The sequence below is a fragment of the Ixodes scapularis genome, unplaced genomic scaffold (assembly GCF_016920785.2).
Source record: "Ixodes scapularis isolate PalLabHiFi unplaced genomic scaffold, ASM1692078v2 PGA_scaffold2__306_contigs__length_199485367, whole genome shotgun sequence".
In the NCBI taxonomy this organism is placed as follows: Eukaryota; Metazoa; Arthropoda; class Arachnida; order Ixodida; family Ixodidae; genus Ixodes; species Ixodes scapularis.
Window position 1 is genome coordinate 65,062,310 of NW_024609857.1, and position 26,138 is coordinate 65,088,447.

The 26,138-nt window shown below is 45.4% G+C and overlaps 1 protein-coding gene across 2 annotated transcripts; it reads right to left on the reverse strand.

Moving 5' to 3' along the window:
- Positions 1–5,723: 5,723 nt before the first annotated feature.
- LOC8032706 (sulfotransferase 1C2) lies at positions 5,724–26,138 on the reverse strand. 2 transcript variants are annotated; one of them, XM_040504621.2, is made up of 4 exons: positions 26,095–26,138; positions 24,798–24,857; positions 24,023–24,189; positions 5,724–7,175 (listed from the first exon to the last, which is right to left on the reverse strand). In XM_040504621.2, exons 1-4 carry the CDS (start codon positions 26,123–26,125, stop codon positions 6,231–6,233), a joined length of 1,203 nt encoding a protein of 400 aa, XP_040360555.2. In that variant the 5' UTR covers positions 26,126–26,138; the 3' UTR covers positions 5,724–6,230. The 2 variants fall into 2 exon arrangements, with proteins under 2 accessions (XP_040360555.2, XP_040360556.1); XM_040504622.2 differs by lacking the exons at positions 24,798–24,857; positions 26,095–26,138 and adding an exon at positions 21,829–21,898 and having other exon boundaries at positions 24,023–24,126.

Genomic DNA, 26,138 nt, shown 5'->3' on the forward strand with positions numbered 1-26,138 from the left:
AATTTTAGAGAACTGAAACATAAAATCTAGAACACTTCAGAGTACCCAGATACCAGACCTCCAGGTTTTAGAGCACATAAATTTCATCTTAAATTTAATTCGCGATCGCCACGTTAGCCACGTCCGTCACAGGGACGTGTGAACAGCCCCTTGCTGTTCCTGGTTTCAGGATTAAATTGCCACAATTTTGCGCGTTTCTGGTGTGCATCTGTTGCCTAAAGCCTCAAATATTTCAAAACCTGGTCTATTCTCTGCTGAAATGCAGATAATCGATCAGTTTTTGTACATTGTCTAAATAAAACGTTACAAAAAAAAAAAAAAAAAAAAAGCAATCATGGAAACATACCGGTATGTACCGTCAACGCCACATAAAAATATCTGAGAAAAGCATAAACCGCAGTTTTATCCAAAAGAAACAAGCACCAAAACTTGAAGTGCGCGTGAATTCATTTTCATATGTATCCTAACGTGCTTTAGCAATTACCTTGCGTTCACTATATTTTATTTTATGGTGCTCACGAGGTCACGATACGACCGAACAAAACGTGTCTAAATTTTCCTCTTTATTTTAAAGCATAATACTGACATACATATACTGTAATTAGGTAGAAAGATGGGCTAGTTGGTGGTTGTTATACAGAATAATAAAACAGCGCAAAAATATATAAAATGAAGAGAGACCGGATAGAACATAGCGCTGACTCGTAACTGAATTAAAATCTAGTTGCCAACAGAGTTGGAAGTATTTAGGCACATATAAAAAACGTTCAGTACAAAAAGTTGATTCACGTTAGGTGAGAAAGATAACCAACACAATGTTCGCGTCCAGCATATTTTAAACAAAATAGCAGTACAACATAGGCCCTCTATGAAAGGCCACAGGCCATCTAAGATTATTTGGGAATAGCGTTTGCAGAAGAAACAAAACACTCACCAATATTAAACTTGGACAGAGCAGTGATGAAATGTTGGCAGGTCAGGTACAGAGAGCCTTAAAAACTTCAGGACGCCGCGTGCCAGACCGAAAAGTGATACAAGTGTAAGAGATGCAGACATGGCATGTTCTGTTATATGCTTAGATGCTATTGTTCTTTCGCCTTTTTCATTCGATGAACGTTGTTGGTAAGGGTATGTCTGAACTTCTATATATTTGTGTGTTCGTAAAACGTCTCGGTGGGCGTGTTCCAATACCACGTGTCTTCTGGATAAGCTGTTGGTGTTGGTTGGATCCGCCTCTTTCGGCACCTCATGGCAGGCTTTTCCATTTCTAACATATTACTGACCAATCGAAGACACGTGTCAGGTTCTTTTTTCGGCACTCTTGAGTCGGGCCATAATGACAACCATTTAGAGACACTCACCAAGCGATGTCACAGTTTTCCCTGGGTTAACATTCCTCTTCTTTGTTGTAAAACGCTTCAAGCTGTTGTCAAAGCAGTGCTTGTATACATTGTTTGTCAAGGTGAGCTGGCGGTGTAGTCTAGAAGGGAGCGAAGGTTTCTCTAACTTAATCGGTTTCGAACGACCGGCTCGTCTTTCGTCTAATGGTGGCCAAACTGCGGTTAGCGAGCGGCATGCGGCTCCTCGCGGGTTCAAGTGCGGCTCGCGGCTCCTTGGTTTTCGTGCCTCCCTATGCCCTCCCTTCTCCTCCTATATCCCCAAGACGAAAATAATTCTAGAGATAAAAAAATGTACGCAGACTTGGCAGCCTTGCACTACACTGCGTACATTTAGCTGGGCTTCGGTTTGACACATAGGGGTGTCCAGTGACCCTGTTTCCTTTATTGTTAGATAATTTCGAACCGTATGCACATAACCTGGCTGGCTAGCGAACCACGCATTCATTTTTGCTTAGCTGTTGGAAAAGCGTTCTGCTGCCTGGTGTTATTTGTTGTAGTCGACAATTATACGTGTCCCCATTGGAAAGAACTGTTCCCTCCATATCGTTGCTTGTTAAAAGTAACCCCCTCCCCCCCTTTTGTTTTCCTGCGGCTGTCTGAACTTCTGTAGTTTTGTTTGCGGCTCTAACCCCATGCCATTCTGGCCACCCCTGGCACTCTAGTCGTACACTACTCTCGAGCCGCACCTTACAACGGGCAGCCACCAGAGCTCCAAGTTGAGTGGCGCTGCCCATTCGCTAAACCAGCCGGGAGACCGCCAGAAGAAGAAACGAAAACCCCTCGGACTTTTGTGCATCCTTTCCGCCCCCAAACGCGTCCGGCTTATCTGTGTCACCTGGCGTGACGGTGGTTCCATTCATCGAGCAGCGTTTCTACAATCTTCGGCTCGCCTGAACGAAGATGCCCCTCGTTGTCTGGTGGGTTCAGCGTTTTCTGCGCGCCACCAGCCGGATGTCATAGGTTCTTTTGCAATAAGGTTTAGCGTTTCGACACGGCCCATTAGAAAGCCACTCGTCTTCACTGTGATCGCGGGCGTCAGGCGAAGTTTGGCCGAAACGATAGCAGCGCGTGTTTTTTGCTCGAAATGAAGATGGCCAAGGCCTCTTGGAGGCACAGTTTGTGCTTACGATTCAAGAATGTCAATTGACCTTTCGTTTAGGGCAGTGGTCTCAAACTCATTTGAGCGTAAGGGCCACATAGCCGACACTGGGAAGGCCGGGGGCCAACGTTAGCGAGGGGGGGGGGGGGGGGTGAAAAAATTTAGAAGTAAAGAGACCTCCTGCTCTCTTCTTCTTGTAAACTCAGTTTTGCCAGGGTCATTTTTAAATTTTATTTGTTTATATGACTACATTAGGCCCTGACTTGATGTGATAATAATTTAAATGACACTGCCCCGCCAACGTGCTCGTATTTTTAATACAACAAGGAAGCAAGTCTGTCGTTCCCGTTGCTCAATTCATTCAGGAATTAAGCAAGCTCAACATTTCTCTAAAAAAAACAATCAGTTATTTGACAGGTCTTGCTTTCTCGATGATTTCTATTGCAATACCCATACTTGTCTTTTAATGGTTGGTTTCTTTTTTAAGGCGAGAATCTTGAGCTTGTAGTTTTATCTTCGGCAGCTTCTCCTGCTCATCGAGAGTTCGCGCAGCCGAGATGCATCCTTCAATGAATAGCTGGCGCTTGCAGCCTAGTAGCGGAATAGTAGTACATTATAAAAAGCTGGGAAGCAAAAGATAAAGCGAAACAAAGGGCAAATGAACGCGGATAAGTAAAAACTATGTGAATACGTTAAAAGAGCGGAGCGACTTTTCGAGCGAAAAGGAATCGGCGAGATAAGATCACGATAGCGGATGCCATTTCTAGCGCTCGAAACATATCGGAACCTAGACCCGTAGCCGGTAGTCGGCGGGCCGCGTGTCAGCGAGCCACGGGCCGCCTGTTTGCCACCCCTGGTTTAGGGTCTGCTATATCGGTGTGCGCGTCTGCGCGCGGTTCTGGTTACCGTTTAGTCATCACTTGGTCCTGCTTTATCCCGCAATTCCAGTACTCCATAGTTTCTGGGTCCCTTCCCCTTCTTTGTCACATAGCGAATTCCCGGAACTTTCCTGGCTGTCTGGGCCGGCAAAATGCTAAGTCCGCCTTAAATGTTCATAGCCGGTGCCTATTCTGTGAACTATTCCGCACGAAAAGCGGGCATCCCGGAAGGCGCAAAAACGAAGGGCCAAGGGGGTGGGGCGGCCTAGAGTTCGCTCTGAGGGGGGAGGCAGGCGCCCCATTCCCCCCCCCCCCCCCCCCCCCCCCCCGTAGTTGACGCTTATGGGTAGAAGAGGAAGAAGTGGAGAGACATGCTGCGGTGCGATTGGTCCCTGCTCGATTCGATGCTCTACGATTGCATTCATGTAACCGTAACCAGAGATGGGATTTAATTCAGAGTCCCATGGGTTCTGCAGCATTGGGAAAATCAAAGCCACGGGCGCTGGCGCACCCGTGACTTTAGTAGTGCGGCACACAATTTGTGCGATAGAGGCATTATCTGACTTGTTTTTTTTTTTTTTTTCTGTCTTTATTCGCACCAGATTTATCTGTGCATAGAGCGGTTCCCTAGATCTGCTCTTGCTGTCTGCAATCTTTCTGTCGCCGTGAGCTGCAAACTTAGCGCAAATAAAGGTGTCTATTGTGGATCGCAGCGTAAAGAGGAAATAACGCCAACTATGGCTGTTACACGTGATTATTGGAAACAGTGCAAAGTACTTTATTATGTGCTGTACATATACGCTGAGTTCAGAAGTTTCCCAGCACTCTATCTGCTACCGCGAAGAACTGGTAAAAAATAAGTATGTGATGCTTCGTAGACGTCGCTTGAAAGTCTACGAAGCATAGTGCACCTCAGCCTTCTCGGCTTGCAACAGTGCCCTTAAATGTTTGGCACTGACCCCTCCCCTCTCTTTTCTTTTCTCTGAAATCCTACCTCGCCTACTTTTATTAAAAAAAATATATTTATGTTTTCAGTGTAACTTTCCTCTAAAGCCTGTCGACACAAAAGCACGCGTTGGACGTGCACGTTTTTCAGTGAACTTGTTTAACTTTTAACTTTCTTTTAACTTTCAACTTCAACTTTAAACATGTTTTCCAACCGCTTTGGTAGTTTTCAAACGTTTTATTTTGTTCCATATTTTTTGGGAAAGTTTGCTATTTGCCCTTGGTAACGGTTTATAACCATCTACGAAGGTCGTCTAACTTTAGCCGCCTGATGAGTGGTTTTGAATCGTTTCAAAGCAATCCGCAAGCTGCTGGAAGATGTCATTTACGTTTACATAAGAAAGTGCACGCGAAGATCATAACCCGTGTGTTTTAAGAACTACACCAGAGGATTGTTTAGAACGATCCTTCACCGTTTACTCTTACTATATTTATTCTGCTCCTCCTCCTCCACCTTGAATCAAAGACTGGTGCCGCAAGTGTATATTTCCACTTAATTTTTCAAGTTTTCTTCAAGTTGATAGTGATTTCGGTTGCTCTAAATACATCTGAATATGTATTTTACCTTAACACATTGCATGTTGCACTGCCACTGACCTTAACGCATTGCATGTTGCACTGCCACTGAAGCAATTTCGGTGTAAATGATGCCATTTTTTATGCTTTAGGGCCTATAATTGTAAAACACCTAAAACCCCCCGTCAATTAGTAGAGGGAAATATAGTTCACTTCATTAGCTTCGTACAGCATAAAAGCTCGTTCACACAGTGGCATCGACCTCGCTGCGCTGCGTTGCGTCGTGCAGCACAACGCAACCCCGTGGGCTCGTTGTTAAGGGCGATTCACACACTTGCGTCCAGTCCGACAGCGTGCAACTGCAACGGCTTGCGACGCAGCTGTTGCCTCGCACTAGGTCGGACTCAACGCAAGTGTGTGAATCGCCCTTGAGGGTCGCCACAGCAATAACTCGATGCAAACAGCCTTAACGCAGCCAAACACAGTCAAACGCAACTGTGTGAATGAACCTTTAACGCCTTCGAATGAGTAGACCTCTGAAATTCCATTTTGTTTTGAACACATTGGTTACCACGGGAAAGCAACTCCGTTCTTCAATGAGGTTGTTCCGAGCGTAGAAGTGCGAAATCATAAAAAAGTATGTTGGTTTTGCTTTGATGAAACAAGGAAATTGCAGGCAAGGGATCCTGGTGTCTGTATTACTGAAAATGATGGGTTTCAAAAACGAAAGAACAGCGCTATCAACAACCAACCTCTGCGTTTTTTTTTCATGAACATGGCTTCCATCTCTTCATTGTGGAAAAAAAAATATCAACACGGTCGTGGTTATTGTAGTATCAACAAAGTAAATAGAGTTTTTAATACATGACTTTAGACATGGGATCGTGGAACGGCGCTGCTATAGTTTTGAAGTTTAGAACTTGCATCACCACGTGAGTCTTACATCGCGAGAAGGAAAACGATTTGGGTATACAAGTTGTTCCTTAAACTATGGCTGTTAAACTTCTAAGCTTGCTACATAGGAATTGTTCATATCAATAACGCTCGGCATCTGTAGGGAAAAAGACTAGTTGCCTCGTTTGCCCGTAAAAATGCACTAACACCCAGTCTTCGCCACCTTGTAGCGTTCCCCTTGATGTCCCTTGGAGCTATAGTGCACAAGATGACGGGCAGTTAGGTGTGTAAAAGGCACTGAAACTCTTGGATGTAAAGCCACGGTGGCTGTTCCTAGGGCTGACTGTCCACAGGCCAGAGCCTGACGACCTCTAGTGACAAGTTGAAACACTTGGGCACGAATTTTGAGACTTTCTTGCCTCGAGATTCTTGCCTTCATCAGAAGTCGCTGTCATCTTCTTCATCCAAGTCCACCCAAAATTTCCAAATGGATGTTCCTTTAGACTTCTCTCTCAAGATCTTCTCCAGCTGTCTTTCTTGCTTCGTATTCAGGGTAGACCTCCAGTCGCCGACCGTTCCTCTTCTTGCAAACGTCCTCGTCCTCATGGCCGGCGTTTCTACAATGGGTGCGTCTACGTCCTCCTCTGGCGTTTCTTCGAATTTTTTGACAGTCTGCGTGGCATGCTCTTTCATGAAGTCGTAGCTGCTGTGGTGCACTATCTTGTCAAGGGTGCTCTCGTCTCGGATGGACTCCAGCCACTTTTCGCCCAAGAACGCTGCGAGTTTCTCAATTACTTCGTGCGGCGATCTCTTGATGTCCTCGTAGAGGACGAACATCACGTTAGGTTCCTTCTTCTTGGAGTACCATCCGGACACGTGCTGAAAGTAATCGCCCCAGATCATGTCGCCGCTGATGAACTCCTGGAAGGCGGCGTCCATGGATTTCTGCTTGAGGAACAACTGACGGTTGAGGAAAATAGAGACGAAGCAGTCTTTGGGGTTTCTGGCCACGTATATGTACTTAGCTTCGCTGGACCACGGCATTAGTTCGACGGGAAGGTGGGACTTTATGGCGTTGGGTCGAGGCATCTTGCAAACAGCCTCGGCGCCCACTAGCTCCAGATGAGGTGTGGCCTGTGACCATTTGACGTAGTCGCCGGACGGCTGTCCCTGGTTGAAGATGAGGTGTACGATGTGCTGCACGAAGGCTGCCCCGCACTTGGAGTACGAGACGACAAAGACATCGTCGTCTCGCGGGGTGTACTGCAGGGCAGATTCGACAAGGTCCCGGGTGAAGTCCTTGGAGAACTTGAGGCCTCTGACACGGAACGTGTCGTCCTCGGTGCTGTCGTCACTGGACATGAGACTTCTTGAATGGCGGCCCTGGGTTAAGCGAGAAAAACGAGTTCTTTTTGTAAATCCGCACTTTTTTGTGTGTATTGGACGGACTAAATTAGACATTCCTTGATGGATGCATCTAATGTCTATACTGCTCCATCGGTTTTGTGCAACATTCAAATCTTTGTGACATTTATGCGCACCTAACTGCGACTAAAGTTTATTCAAGCGAGCATTAACCCATCACCAGAACTACATCTTTATTTAAGTAAAAAAATAGGGTGCTTGACCGGTATCTTACGAGAAGTTCCAGATGACTCGCACGTATGTTCGTCATGAAAGGTACTGTAAATATAATTCTAGAAGCTAGACGTTACAATGGTCACTTAGTTGCCAGGTAGATGGTTGTGCTTTTCTTTTAATACAATCTCCTGTAAGACTCACATCCGCAATGATAAAAGTTATGACCACCAAAATGGCATCTCGCGTCGTTTGACCTTGCTTAAAGTTATATCCTGCACGTTTCCTACATCTGCCATCTTGCAAGTTGCTACGACATCCTGGCCTCCAAAAAATGGTCAATCGTATCATGTCTTTCCTTTATATTTTTCTCTTGTATTTAGTTTACGGCCTGCTTTACGACACGACGCGAAAAAAGGAGTAATCCAAGAGCGACCTCACGGCTCATACACTCGTTTGACATTCAGATATTCGTATAGCGTGTATCACATAAGTCATCGGGTGTTGCTTATATAAGTAAGCGCCTGTGCCAAGGTAAACATTCCCCTGAGTAAAAGTGTGCGATCATCAAGTTAAACATTTTGAAAATTGACCTGTACGAGCTGATTTTTTAGGTGCCCCTCGTTCATCGAGGATCATATGAAATCCGGCGTTCTGAAGCTATCGTGCAAAGTCTCGTGATCACTTTCGGAAAAGGTAGTTATTTTTAACAAAACAATTTGAATTTAATTATTTATTGATTGATGAACTTTACGGTAAGGCCTCGTACGTAAGATGCGCTGTGGTACGAAGGAGGGAAGGGAAGGAGGGGGTTAAATAGGACGAATGCGCACATCCTGGATCTGGTGCACGGTGCATCCACGTTTACTTGTCGCTCCCCAGAGGTTTATGGAATAATTATTTAATATTTATGTATTCATAAAAAAATGCATGCGCAATCGCATAAAAAAAAAGTTACAGAGTTACAGGGCTGGAACGAACCGTGTTCACATTTATTTCACGTACGGGACAGATGGCCCTCTTGCACCGATTTTCCGACAACCTAGCTGCCATCGGCTTTTCCGTTCCACTGGGTTCAGATGTCACAAGCTCAAAGTAGCAATCATGGCCGAAGAATGGTAACGAAGATTGTTAACGTATACATGGCGTGCACGTGACGTCATCAGGCCATGTTGGTGGCCATTCCTAGTTGTCCTTGCCGAGACATACGCGTGTTCGGTGTTACAAAATGTATGCCGCAGAAGGTATGACTCAGCAGTCAGGTCACCACGATGGCTGCTGATGGGACGTCAGTGTAAGCCATCTGTCTCTGTATATAGGGACTGAGTATTCACTGGCGGCCATAGCTGAGTCCGCGGCTGCTGAGCGTGCGCTGACGGCGAGCTTCCACAGTTCTTTCAACGTGCGTCCGACACCATAAAGGTTGCTGGTCTTAACAGTCATAAGTGTGAGCTCGTTTTGAGCATGCACTGTTAACTGTGCGCCCAAATATTGCGTCCAGTGAATGCCCCCTATAGAGAAGTGGCTGAAAAACCTTGCTTTACGTACCGTGGCTGCAAAGTTCGGGGCGCTTTTGTACCGAAGAGAAGACCGCGTGAAGCGGCGGGAAGGGGCTATAGAAGACGGTTTGCGTGCGCGGGTCTCAAGGGAAGGAGTACGCGTTCTGTACGACGCAAAGTTGTGCCGCTATTGTCTCGTATGACAGGCCCAACCCATTGAACGCGTGGCCCCGGGGACAGGCAACGATGATTAATGCGCGACTTTGTTTTTGTCTCCCGCGAGACAGCCGTTAAGAAAGGCAGAGAAAAAGAGGAGGCACAAATTTCCGCCGTCGGTGGGTCCTTCGTCGCCGCGAAGGTTGTGGCCTCTGCCAAGACACACTCGTCGGGCCCTCGCTCATTAGCGAAAATGTGGAGAGAAGCAGCCTCGCGTGATTGACGGGCAGCTTCTCCTTCAGCGGCTGTAGAAAGCATCGGCGATGGACAATCGCCGCTGCTCTCTTGTTTACGCGGTTCACACGCGCCGTCCCGGAACGCGTCGTTCCAGGGGGATAGAACTTGTTGAATCAATTTTGTTAAGCGGTCAGAATGGGCGTTGGCTCGAGCATCAGCCGGAGAAAGCGGGTTTTGTCGATATACGTGGCAGGTCCACCAGGGAGTACCTGGCACATCTCGTCGATAAAACCCCTCGATAAATTCACGCTTCGCGCTTACAAGTATCGCCAACCATTGTCGCGCGAACGCACGCGCCATGTGCCACCTGCAGCGAGTGCTCCGCCGCCATTTTTTTTCCGTGGGTCGCACGAGGGACGAGTCTCGCGCGTCGGCGCATTTGACGCTTCTTGGACAAAAACAATCGAACGAAGGAGCTTTGCTCGTCGAAGGGCTGCTACTACACTTGTCGGAAGTTGAAGCCTCATAATAGACCGTTCTCGTAAGCGTTCGGCGCGTGCGTGACGCCGCCATAACTTTAGTCCACAGGAGGCCGACGGCATGCAGAGCTCCGCAGCGAGGTCTTCGCACGTGCAACTTGCTAAAGTTTCCTCGATGCACTGCGGTAGCGGTGGCGTAGCCATACTGACTAGTTAGATCGGTCTAGCCGGACTGGCTAGTCACGTTAGATCAATGAGGATGATATAAGAAATAAGAAAAGTTCGAAGTTGTTTTTTTAGCATTTTGTTAATTGAAGAAAAAAATAGAATTTAAGATTTTTATCATATAATTATCCATCGAAGTTAAGCCTAGACCACTAAATAAGCTATTCTAGTCTAGAGAGTATCGTGATACAAATGTATCGCTGTAGTATCTTGGAGATACCTCGAGTCTGTATCTTTGTATCGAGATAGAGTTGAAAAATATATTTGCATCTCAGTATTGAAATACATTTATCATGTAAAAATGCGGGAGATTTCGCAGCAACGCTGATAAACAATCATACTTAAAAAAAAAAAAAAAAAAGCGGAGTCGGGGGAACTCGAAAAAAGGGGACAAGCACTACACCGCTTCGAAACACAGTTGCAAATTTAAGTTTTATGTTCACTTCGTCATACTTGAGGGTCGGTGGTTATTGTTATGTCGACAATGGGGGGGGGGGGGGGGGGGGGGGGGTTGCTGTATATAAACGAGACTCTGAAAATAAGATTTGCAACTGTGTTTTAGGACGGTGCTGTGTTTGTTCTCGTTTTGTTGTGTGTGTGTGTGTCCCCTCGTCACCGTGGTTTTTCAGTATGGTTTACCGTGCATCGACTGTATTGCAGTACTCTGCCAGGCTTAGGCGTCTCGTTACATTTGCTGTAGTGGACATTAGAGAACCTGTAAGAGATTCCTTTCCTCTTATTTTGCAACCGATTTCATGCAGACTGCAGGGTGCCTCAGTGCAGACAGGTTCGGCTGCGTTCTTCAGTCTGTCTCCCCAACCCAACCGTGACTAAAACTGGCATTATACCTTATCTCAGCTTAGCATGGGCTAATGTTAGCCGCGCATGCTAAAAGCGCGAGCTATTTGCTTCGAATGAAGCCTCAGCGGCTGCACTAGCGCTCGTGTAGCGAATGCTCCAGTCAAGGCCGTCACGTTCGCGCTTGCACAACCTACGCTGTGCAAGCACAGCTTGCGCGCGTTTCTACGTGCTGTGTCTTGCTCGTTGACGTCCTCTGCACGTCTTATCTTGTTTATCTCTGACGTGGAACGCGCAAAGAGGTCGATTATGGCGTTTGAAGCAGGTGGCAGAAACGCCCCATCGCCGAGTTCTATGCTGTTTTTATTTTTCTCTTTCGACTACATTGATACCATTACTTTAGCAACGCTGTTCTCCCCCTCTCTGCAACCGTTGCGAGCTTTGAAACCTCGTGTTTTGAAATTATCGCGACGTTAATGTGACTAAATCCTTACTGACAGCGTTATCTCTGGTAAGGTCAAATAAAAAAATAAAAAAATAATGCACTCTGGCCTATTTGTTTTTGTGTTTCAGTGAGAACAGATGGCATGCATGCACGGTAACATGGCGGCCGTCATATTGTTTAACTATGCGCCATAACGATACGGAATCTCACAAATCTCTTCAGCGCTGACATAGGCAGAGGCATGTGAGCCTATAGCTTAGACATAGCCTCCTTTATACTGAAAGTGCCTGCTTCACATAATCACCACCAGGGACGCCACCTCCCCATACAATGAAGATGATGATTGTCTGCTATGCACTGCTACTACCGCAATGTACGTAATTAAAATACTTCAGAACGTATATTTCATAGCGGGTGAGCTGGAACATATTGTTGTGGAACATGAACGCTCGCACCGCAAATAGTTTTGTGTAGGACAAAAGCTCACACCGCAAGGTGTTTCGTGCAAACAGTGGGTGTGTGAAGGAATGAACGTTATTAGAGTTTGACGACGGAACCCGACGAAACAAGGCCTTCGAATTACCTACTAGCCATAACAATATATAGTTTTTGAATCTGAATAAATGAAGAGGACACTAAGTATGACCCATAACGAATTACAAGCCAGACGGACAAGCGGGTGGTAAATATTCACACTTTAGAAACAGCGAACACTAAATGTTTTTTATTGCTGAGGTCAAGGACCAGGCGAAAAGCAAGTGAAGAACAATTGCAACGGCCAGGCTTCTCCGTGGTTACAATCGCTAGAAAGTCCCATACGCAGTGTGGACGGTGTTAGCTGTGTCAGGGCTCACGTTTCGTAATGACGAACTGTGCCTGTCGTCAGGCACCCGTCACTATCTCGAGCTGCGAGACAGCCGGGAAGTCAGCCGCTCAAACAGCACCGAAAGATGCCGTGGAAGGGTATATGGTCTGATCTAGCTTTGACGACAGGGAGACCCGAACCAATCTGGGCTTTGAGCGAAGCCTCCGGAGGATGCTGAGGCTTCACTCAAACGAGCTTTGAGGAAAGCCTGTCTAGCCCCGTTTTCTTACGTGAAGTTACGTTACGAAATATTACGTTGAAGTTACCAGGACCTTTGTGCTTCATATTAAGCGAGGCAGATTTAGACGTAGGTCAACTACTCTACTCAAACTACTGTAGTTTAACTACTTTTCCGAGTAACTTGGTAACTTTCAATTACAACTTTATTTGGATTATTAGTAGTTTAATTTAACTACAGTTTTTCAGGTAACTTCTACTCAAATTACTAACTACTTCCGAAGTCTAGTGCTAATTTTAATCACCACAAAGCTTTGAGCGCAGAAATAAATAAGGCGCCGGCAGATGAAGTGACATTCCCGAACAAGGAGCCCCCTCTCATTCCGTTTTCACGCACTTATACTCGGTAGCCGTAGAAACTGCATCACAATCACAGGTGTCTTTGGGCCAAGGAGGCGACGAGCAGCCAAAACCTATCACCGGCGCGCACGAACGCAGGAAGAGGTGCTTAACAAGCCTTGGTCGGGTATTGACTGAATCCGGTAATGCATGCAGGCGCCGCGCCTCCAGCTGCAACCGTGAAAGACGGGGACACTCCCAGGGTTGTTGTTTTCATGTTGCCTGTCTTTAGTGAGTTCTACCTTAAGCGGTTTGGGGGTTCCACTTGAGGCACCACTGGAATGACCTCGCAGCTGGGCGCCTGTTCCCATGGTCGCCTCGTCGCCAGCGCATACCCCTTTGCAAAGCCCGACTCCCCCGCGAACAAACGCAGACATGAATAATCCGTTCATGGGAGCACGTTCCCGCTTCCAGCTGCAACTGTACGAGCGACGGTGCTTGTTCACGTAGTTCAACTACGCGTCCTTCCGATCTTCGACGCCAGACAGACCACCTCTTTGTTGAAAACGATTTACTTGTCAGACGTGTCAGGCGCGTCAGGATACCGTAGTCGCCGGCGAGGATTGCGAGTCACCCTTGGGAGATCCTTTTGTTGGACCCGTCGTCAGCAGCGAAGTACACTTCGTTCCATCTTCTGTTAAACCAAAACAATTTTTTTTTCTCAGTAGCGTAGCATTAGCATTGTAGCGAGACACGCAGTCGTCTGGATGATCTCATCGTCGTGGCACGATACTTGAACCCTTGACGGTCAAGTTCATTCGCTCAGCGTACTCTCCGAACTTCGTGGGAATAAAGATTATGAAATAAATTCATAACAAACTAACAATCTCAACTTGCCGAAGAAAAAAGAAAAAAAGGAGGAAAGTTCGTTATATAAGACCCTCTAGCCAAAGCAAACCTCACATAATTCGTCATGGGCATCTAAGATGCCGACACTCGCTTACCCGACCCTGCACAGCCTGTTTCTCAATTCAACGCTGCCGTTCCATCCAGTGGAAAGTCTTTTTAGCTTGGCTGGAAACGTCTTTAGGAGGAAAAAGGAAAAACTTTCCTATCAAGCACTTTGACGGTCAATTGCTTCTGCGAGTAAATCAACTATTTTGGTGAAAACGTAAGCCATAAATTGACTGTATTTATTTTAGGCTCGCTGGGTTTTTCACGGATCAAAACTGCTGTTCATTTTGCTACCACGAAAATATAAAAGAGTAACTTCGAAAGTAACTTCAGAGTAACTCGCTACTTTTTTACATTAGTTAGTGATTTACTCAATTACTATTACAAATGCGAAATTTCTACTCTACTCCAATTACTTTTGGCGTCGATACTCAGTAACTTAACTTAACTACGTTCTTTGAGTAATTTGTACATGTCTGAAGCGAGGCTACCAGTTCAAGGAGAAAGCATGACACGCGACATTCGAGACACTAATGTTTCGGTGCCTTATACGTAGCGTAACTTAACGAAAGAAAACGGGGCAGTGTGAACCAGCCTTTAATGACAGTTGCAAAAAGGGGTCTACTCCACACTTTGGAGTATAGCAGATTGTAGAATTTGGGAGGCAGTCTTTCCTCAAAAATGGGCTTTAGTCACTTTTTCTAGTTCCGGGTATTGCTTGGGGTCTGACAGACCCTGCACGTCCTTTTACGAGTTTGCATTAAACGCGGCAAAAAGCGTGCTAAAATCTTTCAGCCTTTCCACTCGGGTGAAGAAGGAAGACCAGCGAAGCTGTACCGTGGTGGGAATGAAGTAATGGCCGGCCGCAAGTTGGGAAGCCAGAGTGGAAAGGCCGGAAAGGTTGCCGCCGTCGCTCAGTATCAGTAGCTGTTCTGAGTTTTGTGTCATCATGTGTTTGCTGGGGAACACAATCCTAGGAAAATTATCCCTTAACAATTCCGCTGTAAAAAGGAAGAAAAAAAGCCTAAGTGCGAGCCTAAAATAAATAGTCATTTTATGGCTTGCGTTTTCACCAAAATAGTTTGATTACTCGCAGAAGCAATTGACCTTCAAAGTTCTTGATAGGAGTGTTCTCACTTTTTCCTCCTAAAGTCGTCTCCAGCCAAGCTAAAAAGACGTTCCACCGACGCGCTGGATGGAACGGCAGCGTTGAATTTGAGAAATCCTGGCTACGTGCCTGCTGCAGGCGATATAAGAGGCTCGCTCGATTTGCCTGCACCTCGTGCACCGGTGCAGAAAAGTGTAGGGCGGTGTACTTCCGGTCGTGTCTTAATACACATACCGGAAGTACACTGCCCTACGCTTTTCTGCACCGGTGCAGGAGGTGCAGCTAAATCGAACGAAGCTAGGGTGGTACATCGAGGGGCTTCACAAGCCCACCATAGCTTCACTGCAGCGTGTCTTCATTGCATCGAACTCAGTGTGCCGCGCCCAATTTCCTTAGGGCTAACAAAAAATGTTCATAATGCGGCACTTCACGATTGTGATCAACGGTGAAGACATTTTCTTCTCCTTTAGTGTTCACAGAGCGGCGGAGTGCCGTTGTGGCGATCCTGCGGGCGTATCGATGCTAACGCTGTGTGCCAACGTTACTAAAATACCCAGTTGGGAAACACCCTTGAAAACCGGACCGCTTGGGTCCACCGGGACCAAACTAAATATGATAAGAGCGTCATCCTTTAGCGGCGAGTGAAAACATGAAAGTTGATTGATATAGGTACTGCGAAATGGCACTGGGAGATGGCGCCACCAAACCTCGCGCGACCACCTGACTCCATCTGCCGCGTGAGAATTGGCGGCGTTGTGATCACCTTTAGTTCGGTTCTCGAGTACGGATCGGAACCACTTTTTCAAAGCAGGCTCAATGGCAGTTTCCCAAATGAGTTGTTTTAGTAACGTTGCTGCGTGCTGAACATCCTTGACATTTTCTCCTGCTGGACGAAGCGAGCGATTGTCACACTTCCCCTTCTAGCCCACCATAACAATAGAGCGTATTCACTGGCGGTCATTACTGTGTGCGCTACTGCAGAGTGCGTGCTGACCGCGAGCTTCCAGAGTTATTTTGCAACGTGCATTCCTCACCATTAAGATCGCCGGTCTTAGCAACCTATTAATGTAAGCTCGTTCTGAGCATGCGATCTAAACGTCGCCGTCAAATATGGCGTCCTTTACCCAACGAATTACCCAAGTATCAGAAAGAATGCCGAGAACGTAAGTACACGCGCTACGCGCGCTGACGCGTCTTCAGCTCTAATTGTTCGAGAGCAAAAATCTAAAAGAAATGGCACTTCAATCTTTTCTATAGGAAAGGCGAGCACGTGCAGCGCGTGTACCTACATTCCCAACATTCTCTTTTATGCTTGGGTAATTTAGCGAAAGGTCTGCCCGAGGACTTTGGCCCGTAGAGTTATTATAACTACGCTGGAGTTTCAACTGGGCTAGTGTTTATGCGGCTTCTGGGAGGCAAATTGAAGTAGACAGCAACCAGTCTACTTTCGTACAACTCCTGTGCATTCCTACGGGAAAACGCGCGTGCATTTGTCACTTTACCGGAAAATAACATGGAACACTTTTGTTATTTTGGTAGTACCGAATAGTATGCAAAGACCCAAGGGAAGAGGATTGGGCAGTCGAGCTGCGAAGCGAGGACTCGAGCAAGCAGAAGACGCTTGTCAAGAGAGCCATGACAGCACTCAAGGCAACTGGAGCCTCGGACTATAGAGGCACCCACCCAACTCCTCTAATTCTTTCTATCCTCATCCTCACTCCCCCTCCCCTTCCTCTCCTTTTCCTTCAATAAAGATGTTTCCAATAACAACAACAACCTTTATTAACATAGTGAAATGGCAATTGCTTTAGTTAACACATTTTTCTTCATCGGTGAACGATGTTTAACTTCGCTATATTTCAGGCCCAAACCTCTGTTCCACAGCAGGTGTGTAAAGACAAGCGACAATTCTAAGCAAAATAACAATCGAAAGAAATATAGAGTGTGTTCAAGGCTCGCCAGCATTTCGGTGACGCTTATATATTGCTAATATGCCAGTCTTGTCACTAAAAGCAAATGAGTCTTTCGTCTTTAAGAGTGGTTAAAAATATTCAATACGTCTCTTTATATTATTCTCTCTGCCGGACAGCTTTTATCGGGCACCTTTTATCAAAGATTTCGAGCGCGCGGGTGATGCTTTGAACGTAGAACAAACATATTCGCAAAAAAAAAAAAAAAACATAAAGAATACAGCAGGACTTACTTATTGAAAATCGAACTATATTACGTGGCCTTCAATTTGTTTTGATCGTGCATGCACAGTCACTGATCCAGTGTTACTGCGTAGTTCTTGCCGTCTTTCTTTGTTTTCCAGGTGTCCTTCGCTCGTTTGGCACGTACATCCCCCACGCTGAAAAGCGCCGAGGTCGTGTTCGCACTAACAGTGTCCGACAGTTCACATAAATACATGTACGAAGCCGTTTTAGCACCACTTTTAACGCAATTAATTTGAAATAAACATGTCGTAACTGGCCAATTATTTAGTCTGCCTGACTGAGAAATGTTCCAAGCTACCTAGTACGTACGAATCATTCGGGTTAGTTGCTCTTATAATCGAGCGCAAAGGGAAGTGCAGTCACTTTTTCACATTGAAATGCGGCATACCGGAAGTAAGTTTTCGACTGGTTGCTGTCTACTTCAATTTGCCGCAGCACACTAGCGGCAGTTTAACCTCTAGCGTACATTATAATAAGTTTTGGCCATCGTCAAGAATTTGCTGCGGTGATGTTTACCCTAAATGAATTGGAATACTGAGTGAGTGAGTGAAAAGACGTTTAATGACACTGGTGAATGGAGGAGTCAACTTATTGGCAAGTTTAGAGATAGTTGGTTAGGCGGGTCATTGGAATACTGCTAGCTAAATGAAGAAGAAAAAGAAAATGCTCCGGAAACAGCAATGGTAGGGAAGGGACTTGGAAACAGCAACGAGGAAAAAGTCAGTATCTTATCTAAACGATATCCAGTGCACCACCAAGCTTGTAGCGGTCTTGAATTTTATCTCGACCGAGTTTGGACTGGGGACCCGACCGAGCCCATGTGAGGGATCCACGACGATGTTTGGATTGCGAACAAGGATCTGCTTCGGAGTCGGAATACTGAGGTAAGTCATGTTACTCTGCGTTTATACGATGCAAGGCAAATGTGTGAAGTGTCTGAGAAAAAAAAATAAGAAAGAGTACACATGTTTTTTTATTTATTGTAAAAATAAATGTTGCATCTCCGTACGCTCAGTCTCTACGAAAATGTGAAGGGACATCGAAAAGGCATAGTTCCGGAAGTATAGTACCTGACCGGAAATGTGTCTTGCGTTACGGGCCCCGATTCGAGATTTGACAAGCACCGGCCACGTGATCCGGAAATCCCATTTGCTCGTTTTGTGGATGAAATCATCGAGGCTAGAAAATTCGGCGGTCTAAGACGCGCACTTTGGGAACGTTTATAAATGTTTGCCGGAAGCGGGGAAGGGGGGGGGGGGGGGGTGCATACTTAGGTAGAAATTTAACTACATAAGTTTGATCGCTCTTATTTAATAAATTTTCTAATTGATTTGAGATGATTATCAATTACACGCCACCATTAGTTATGAGCATGATCTAAGACATTAAAAAAAATGATGTTAGGTTCATACTCAGTGCCTTTGTGATGCGGCAAAGTCACAATTCAGACATTAGAATCGAGGGCAACGATTAATGGACTACAATATTAATGTTCATTCCTCCGCAAAAAAATTTAAATTTAGCGTCGAAAAATATGATACCGTATAATTCACCGCATTACCAAATATCACTATCGCAAGATGCATTAAAAAATACAGATAAACGCAACTTTTGCGGATATTCATGCTTGCCACGCGCACAGTAAATGTAACGCGATCCTGCACTTTTTTTTTTGTCCGTGCTTGATTGTTTTAGTTTGCGATAGCAAACACAGAGAGACAACCAGTCCCGTGACTTTTAACGCTGCTTGATTGGTTCAATCGGATCCTAGATTCGGCTGACGATCAAACAAATGTTGTGTCGTTCCTCCGTTGTCTTATTTCTCCGTGTCTCGGGGTTGAGATTATGACCTCCTGCTCCTAACTCACATCGTGCCTCAGAATGTATAGCGTATACCGTTTACATTTCTTTTTTCTTTCACAGAACTTGAATGTTTGTGATGAAGTCGGCCAACACCATTGGGGAAGTCGAACCCCGTCGAATTTTTTCAAAAAAGTTGGAAGGTTCGTCGAATCAGTCCGAACGTCGAGATTCGACGAAAGTTCGCTATATTCAGCTATACGGCTATACGTTTCGGCTTAAGTCCAGAGACAGCCGTTGCTACGAGCTAAGGGGACCAATCAAGCGGCGTAAAAAGCGCCATTCACCGGGCCTTTTTTTTCTTTCTTTATGATTTGTTCGGTGATAATGGATACAAAAACACGACGAACACCACGATGGTGCCCTTTTGATGCTCTCTGATTGGTCCCATCAGCTCGTAGCGTCGGCTGCGTCTAGACTTAAGGTGCCTGTGCATCTGTATCGAAGCCCGCAGGTGGGAGATGAGTCCCGACAGTTATATATGTAACGCCCCCAAGCTCTCTCTTATTTATTTATTCGACACGAAACACCTTTGCAGAGACAAGAACGCTGTATATATGGGCCAGACCTCATTATAAGAACTGGACAGTTCGCAATCAAACAGTGCGCGAATCGAAGCAATCAAACAGAGCCAATCAAGCCAATTGAACAACGCTAAAAGTGCGTCGCCACAGAACGCAGGACCGCGGCTCATTTACTGTGCGTGATTGCTTCAGCGGACGATGGCAAACTCCCAAAGATGACGATGCACTTTTTACCGCCGCTGCTTGAGTGGCTCCACCGGACTCCATATAGAGCGACGGCTGTGCTCGGATTCAGTGTGAAGCGGAATATGGAATCCGACAACTTCCTCGTAATTGTTTCGAGGGCGCGCGTCGTCGGTGCGCGGAGTCGTCGAAGTGCGCACCTCATCGCGAAGCGAGGGCGCACTTCACTCCAACCTGGGGTGTCTCCTGCTGTCAGCGCTGAAGGATGGACGAGCGGAAAAGTTTCGAGGCCCGCTGCCATGGGCCGTCCACGTCTCCCCCGTGGGCTAAATGACGGTGCGCCTACTACTCGGCGAGGCATTAACCGCCACGCTTGTGTTCTACATTTGAGGCGACCGCGGAACATTTAATGTCACTTTCTTTGCAAAGAGAAAAAAGAATGAAGCAAGAATTATTTTCTATGACGTAATCATATAGATTAATATTTTTTTTTTTTTTTTTTTTGGCACGGGATCCTTCTTTTAAACTCTCAAAAGACGACTGTTTTCACTAGCTCTTTAGAAAATACAGACCGCAACGAACTTTTTTTTTTTTTTGCATAAAGATGGCATTCAGTTGCAAACGCGTGAAAACTTGTTGGAGGCGTAGAATGCCATCAAACGGTAGATCAGAGACCTGCACGTTCCGCTCAGTGTAGTGAAGGGTACGAAACAGAAGTACGTTCTTGTTGCCACCAGATAACGGTCAGTATTGTGTCGATAAGCGCGCACTAACTACTTTACATCCTTAAGAGTGTAATATAAAAGCTGATTTGCACATTTAAGGGTGGGAATTAGCCGGTACCAGGGCTCCGCCATAAGGGTATTGCAACAGCACCGCCGGTGAGCACCGAAAAAGCAAGATTCTCGCGATCTTTGCCGCTTCGTAGGGATATCACTTGACCAGAAAACCGTTTACGAGCAACAAACACCATACGCAGTTCTCACGTGCGCGGGGACGATGAATGCGGACACAATTAATTACGCACGAGAGAGGAACCACTACCCTGTTGAATGTTCCACCGATTTATATGCTCGACAATTCACAGACAATTTGCGGGTGACTGTCTCCGTAATTATGAAGGTTACGAGTATGACAATTTGTTCTCATGAATATATGTTACGTAAATAATGAATATATCTACGTTCAAGGTATGCATCTGGCAAAGCAGTGATACAGGCAATATTTATTCGTGATTGTAGCTAAAACAACCTCGGCTCGAGCTGCTATTGAAGGGCGAACACCCTTCACAAAGGATGTCGCCCTACTTCACCGTAACACTCTTGTCAACGCCCTTTTTACACACTCCGAAAAGTAAGGGTGTTCTATACCACAGCCCTATATTTTGCAATTAAAAATGATGTATTACTCCAGATAAGGGTGTTGATAGAGTACTCATGGGTTAAAGTATCTGAAACAGCTTTTTTTTTTACACCCTGAAGGGTGCAAACTTTCTTAGTATGCGGAAGACAGCTCCCTCATGCGAAGTACACCCTTCCAGAAAAATGTTCAATACTAAAATCTAAAAGCGCCGCAACGCAGTACGTGTGTTTCTATCTTTCCGTGCAATTTACCCGCACCGCGACTACACGCAGAGACCGCATGGTAACAGGAGGCATATCCAGTGCGCGACACAGTTGGTACGACTCCGAAGTCTCCGGATATTTTTTGCTTGCTTTTTTTTTTTTTTTTTTGCAACTGAAAGTTTGCCGTGAAATATAATAGCGTTCTAAAATGTACCAAATCAGGAATTATATTTTCGGAATGTACCGTAAATGAACGTTGATAAGATTGAATCTTATAACCATATAGAGATATGAAAAGATGCGGGTGTCGTACGTCTTCGCGTAAACTGTCGTGCTGTGTGCGAATTTCGAATTTGCGCACTCCACGAACAAAGAGAAACACGCCCTACACACACACACATGCAGACACACACAAAAAGGAATTTGGTCGTAAAAACCCTCTTACGGGTTCTTCGGCTCGTCCATATTTTGCACCCTAAAAAGTTATTTTAAGCACCCCCTAAATGGGCTTCTCGTGAAAAACCTATAAGGGGCTCTTTTAGGCTCCTTTTTTATATTCGAAAGAGTCCTTCATTGACCAATTGCCTCTGTTAGTGCGCTAGGGGGCGATAGTGTTTGAGGCGAAACCGTTCTTCAAGAGCTGAAAGAGTTCTTGGGGCGTTCAAGAATCCTTTCAAGAACGGATTTGGCACACCAAGAACAGCAGGTCCTGTGCCTTTCGAACTCCTCCAGTGACCGAACTCCGTGCCTTCCGCTGTGCCTTGGCTGGCCGCGCGCGCTCGAGGTGCGGTAGACGCCAAAACGTTGTCGGAGGTATACCAAACTCACGCTAGAGGCTGGACAACTGAAGCTCCTCCCTGTCGCTCTCCCCTTGTCAGTGGCCATAGTTGCGTAAAACCTGCCACAAAAAGAAAAAAAAAAACAATTACACATGCTTTTAGTGGTTTTTTTTCTTCTAACTTGCTCAGTTAGTCGGCGCCCATGCGCGGCCATCGGAACGTATACGTGGCTTGCACTAGCGACACACGTTGAGCGCGTACCTCCCGCAGCACACGTTTCGCTCCCTCGAATTTGTTTTTTTCTCGGCAAGAACGAGTAGGAACGATCACCAGCATAATGCTATGACGTCGCGTGCAAGCCATGTATGGACTGACGCCTCCAATCTGTATCATTATGGCGGCACGTGCAATGTGTCAACTTCTTTTCTTCTTATAACCCCGGTCGGAAAGCAAGAAGTGGTCCTTTTCCTGGGACGCTCGTCGTCGCGATCCTCTGGCTCACTAATGACTTGGGTCATTTGGTTCGCGATTGTGTTCTCGGACCTCAGTTGTTCCAACAGCGTCGGTCAGGGGCAGACGCGTATGGCGCCTTTGCACATCATCGACTGCCAATGCGGCGTATAATGGCTGCTGCAGCCATTATAATGACTCGCTGGGCCGCCCCTAGCTCGTGACCGAGGAGTCAGTTGTTTTCTTGGGCGACCGAGATGATCACCTGGACGTGATTTGTAAAGGTACAGGTGAAGGGGCAAAAAAAAAAAAAAATATTCGATTCAATTCGGGCAGCACGTCGGGACTATCGCAAACGAGATGTTTCGGTGGCTCGTCATAACCATGGGCTATCGATTGGCAGCAACAATTTCGATGCTATGTGTAAAAAGCACAGTGGCAGATTGTAGTAATCGCTTCCGCAAAACCGTTACAGTTGACAGTGTATAACATTCTTCTTAGTTCCATGAATCAAAGTAGAATTCACAGTACTCAAGACGTCGCAGTGAGAGTCTGGAAAATCCTGGAAGGCCAACCAGAGCGACGCTTTTGGTCGCACACGTCGTAGCCTTGTGTTTCCTCAGATCAGCTGTTTTTTGTTAATTTTTTTTTCTCTGGGAAATGTCTAGATTTGAAAATTTGTGAAAAGGTTTCGTAATTTCTGCTGCTCAGCCCTACCTCCATTAATACTCCATGTATTAATGTTCTTCCTTTCAAAATACAAAAAGCTATTCCGGTAAGAGGACGGTGTGAACCGACGGCTGAGCATTTGCTCGGTTGCCATTAGCACCAAAGTGGAAAAATTGCATCTTCTGTATTTCTTTTGATAATAATGGTTAACGTATGGTCTCCGGCGACAGAAGTTTTTGCGTCTCCCCATGCACTTCGGTCAACTAATGCTTCGCCAGATGTTATTAAAGCACCTTCATGTGTTTGTGAAACCTGAATTGGTATCAAGGGGCTTTAGATCAAATCGATGGAAAACAGCTTTTCTTATAGCATAACAGCATGATAACCCCCCCCAAAGCGAAAGGACAGACATCATGAACACCCAAATACAGAACCTATCGCGCGATAGCAAAAATGTACTCTTGTGACGTCAGAACACCTGCTGCGTCGTACTAGAGTCGGTTTTTTTTTTTTTTCTATGTTACAAACGTCATAACTTTTTGAGATTTTGTTTCGTCATTAGGTTTATTTTCTACTTTAATCGTGCGCGCCGATTGTTTTAAAGCGATTTTATGGGTTGACTGACTAGCGCTTCTCCTTGAGATAATGTTACCGATAAACACTTTTTCAGCGTTCCGCAGAATGATGTAGAAAAATTGGCCCGCTCCACCGCGCGACACTTAACGCAAACACAACATCGTCCCTTATTCGAATTTCCCTCCAACAGTATGTTGAGAAGAACAAAGAATTTTTGCCAACGTTCGTGCCTCAGGTGATCCTTCTCCAGCGCGCAGTTAGTTTTTGATCACAGCCTTTCGCTCGTCAATGGAAAACAGGAAACAAAAACCGGCGGTGACTTACGCGTGGTAACTTTGCCGTGCTCTGCACATACGAATGAATATCCCCTCGATGAACGTCACGAAGGTTACCGAAACGAGCACGAAAAAGCATGATCCCTATGTGCCCTAGAAGATAGCGTAACCATCCAAGACTACCGATGACAGCCTTTATGAACCCTTCGGACATCCATAACTTTTCACGCGATCGTTTAAAGGTGAAAGATCAAAACCGTATCCGCTACTCACCTTGCGTGATAGCATCACGTGGTTCGAGCCGCCCGATCCCTCCTGGAGCTGTCGCAGCGCGCGTGCCTGCTGCGGTCGGCCATCTTCTTTTCGTCTGCTTGACTCGTTGCTGGCGGGCGGCGCATGCGCGTCGGGCGTCCATTGGGACCGGCCGAGCTTCCTCATTACTTCCCGTTAGAAGACCCGGAAAGGAGCACAATAGAAGAGAAACTTGGGACGGCTCGTTGCAAAGGGGCTCTCTCGACGCCACTCCTGGCCATTGCGGGTAGAAAGGAGCCGTCTCTGCGTGCGCGTTGAACGGACAGAGCGCTCCCCCCCCCCCGGGCACGGTTCGTCCGTATTTGCCGAGTCGGGAGCCATTAAAAAGGGTCAAGGGTGCCCGATGGAATCAGCTGCGCAGGTGGCGTTGTACGCCCGGATGAAGGCACGGGAGTTTAAAGGGATGGAGAGAGCTATGGAAGGGTTCTTGTACTAGACGAACATTTAGATTTCTGCTCGCAAACACTGCAGAAACGATTGCCGTTTCGAAGTATGTGTCTTTTTTCTAACAAGCCGAGGTACAAACATGACAATCATTGTCATACACAACTGACCCAGCTAATTATAGCAATATTGAGTGAAACCAGGAAGAATTTGCGTCCAATGTTTTGTTAGTGTTTCTCACGGCTGTTACAAGAAAAACAAAAACCTGGAATGATTTATTGTTTTTTTCCCTAGAACCTATGAGCTACTTTTTATTTGTGTGTGTCGTTAGTATTATGAATATTGCGCTTACCATGCTGTTTTCTCCGCTGTAGTGGGGGACGCTGAAGCTTGCCAAGCAACATCTCAGTTTCTTTTTAGTCAACCCAAATAGAAAAAAATTAAGAGTCATTTTTTTTTCATCATAAAGTGAGTTTTTAAGAACACGTGTAGGGCAGCGCATACGTGTGTTTACTAAACACAATCTCCCACGGTAAATGGACAATATACTATATGGCCGGTTTCATTTGAACTCAAACAGTGTAATCAATTCCCCGTAGTTCTTCTTATATACATATATTGTAGCGCATACCGCATGACAGACAGCGCTTCTTATTTGAACGTCGAGACCTTTTTTGGCATTAAAAATCTCAAACGTGCGGGAAAGGACCCGGTAAGAATTCGACGGTTGTCGTCGATGGCTATTTTTGTATTTGGACTCGATTGCAAATTCTTAGCGACCGACCCCCCATGCATTTTTTTAGAATAATTCATAGATAACCTAGTTAGATCAAATTTTAAATAAGGTTTAGTACATTATACTTAGCATAAAATGTTGTAAAAAGTCCCAAACCATGCACGTGCCACTAAAAACAATTTTGCCCAAACCTCTTCTTTTTCTTTTGCGTGTAGAATTTTAAGAGTATTACATTCATAATCATGGGCGTAAAACACGCTTCACTGCCTTCTTAACGATATACATTGTTTGTATTTATTTGGTTTTATTAATAAATATATATTGGAAAATGATCGACTTTCTTATTTCGTAAACTTTCAACACACTTTCAAACAAAAGTTTTTTTTCTCTCGTTTTACAGATTTTTTATATTGTTTTTTGAGCCTGCACATAGTTTGGTTTGTGAAGAGGAGTTCATTCTTCTAGTTTAGCAATGCCAAGTCTCTGAAAAATATACAAACAAATTTATAATTTTTTATAATTAATTTATTTATCATTATAAATAAAAAAAAAACATAAACGTATATTGTTTTGAAGGCAAGGACACGTCTCGTACGTGACTTTCATTTCAGTGAGATACTACAAAAAACTCTACGCCAAAAAAGGAAAAAATAATGAGAAGAAGTCTGGGGGAAACATGTTCTCGAAGGCATGTTTAGAACTTTCTTTTAACACAATTCTAAGCAACAAAGACTCAAATTTATTTTGATGTTTGCTTGGCTAGGTAATCCATGTACAGATTACCCCAAAACATATTAGGGGTTTGTCGCGAATAGTTTGCGATTGAAAGACAATTAAAGATGTCATTGACGAAGATCTTTAAAGCCTCTTTAAGATTGCATTTTTTAAAAACAAAACAAAACAAAAAACGAACCTTGAATAATGAAGCGTTGTCTTTCGTCCATTATACGCCAAAAT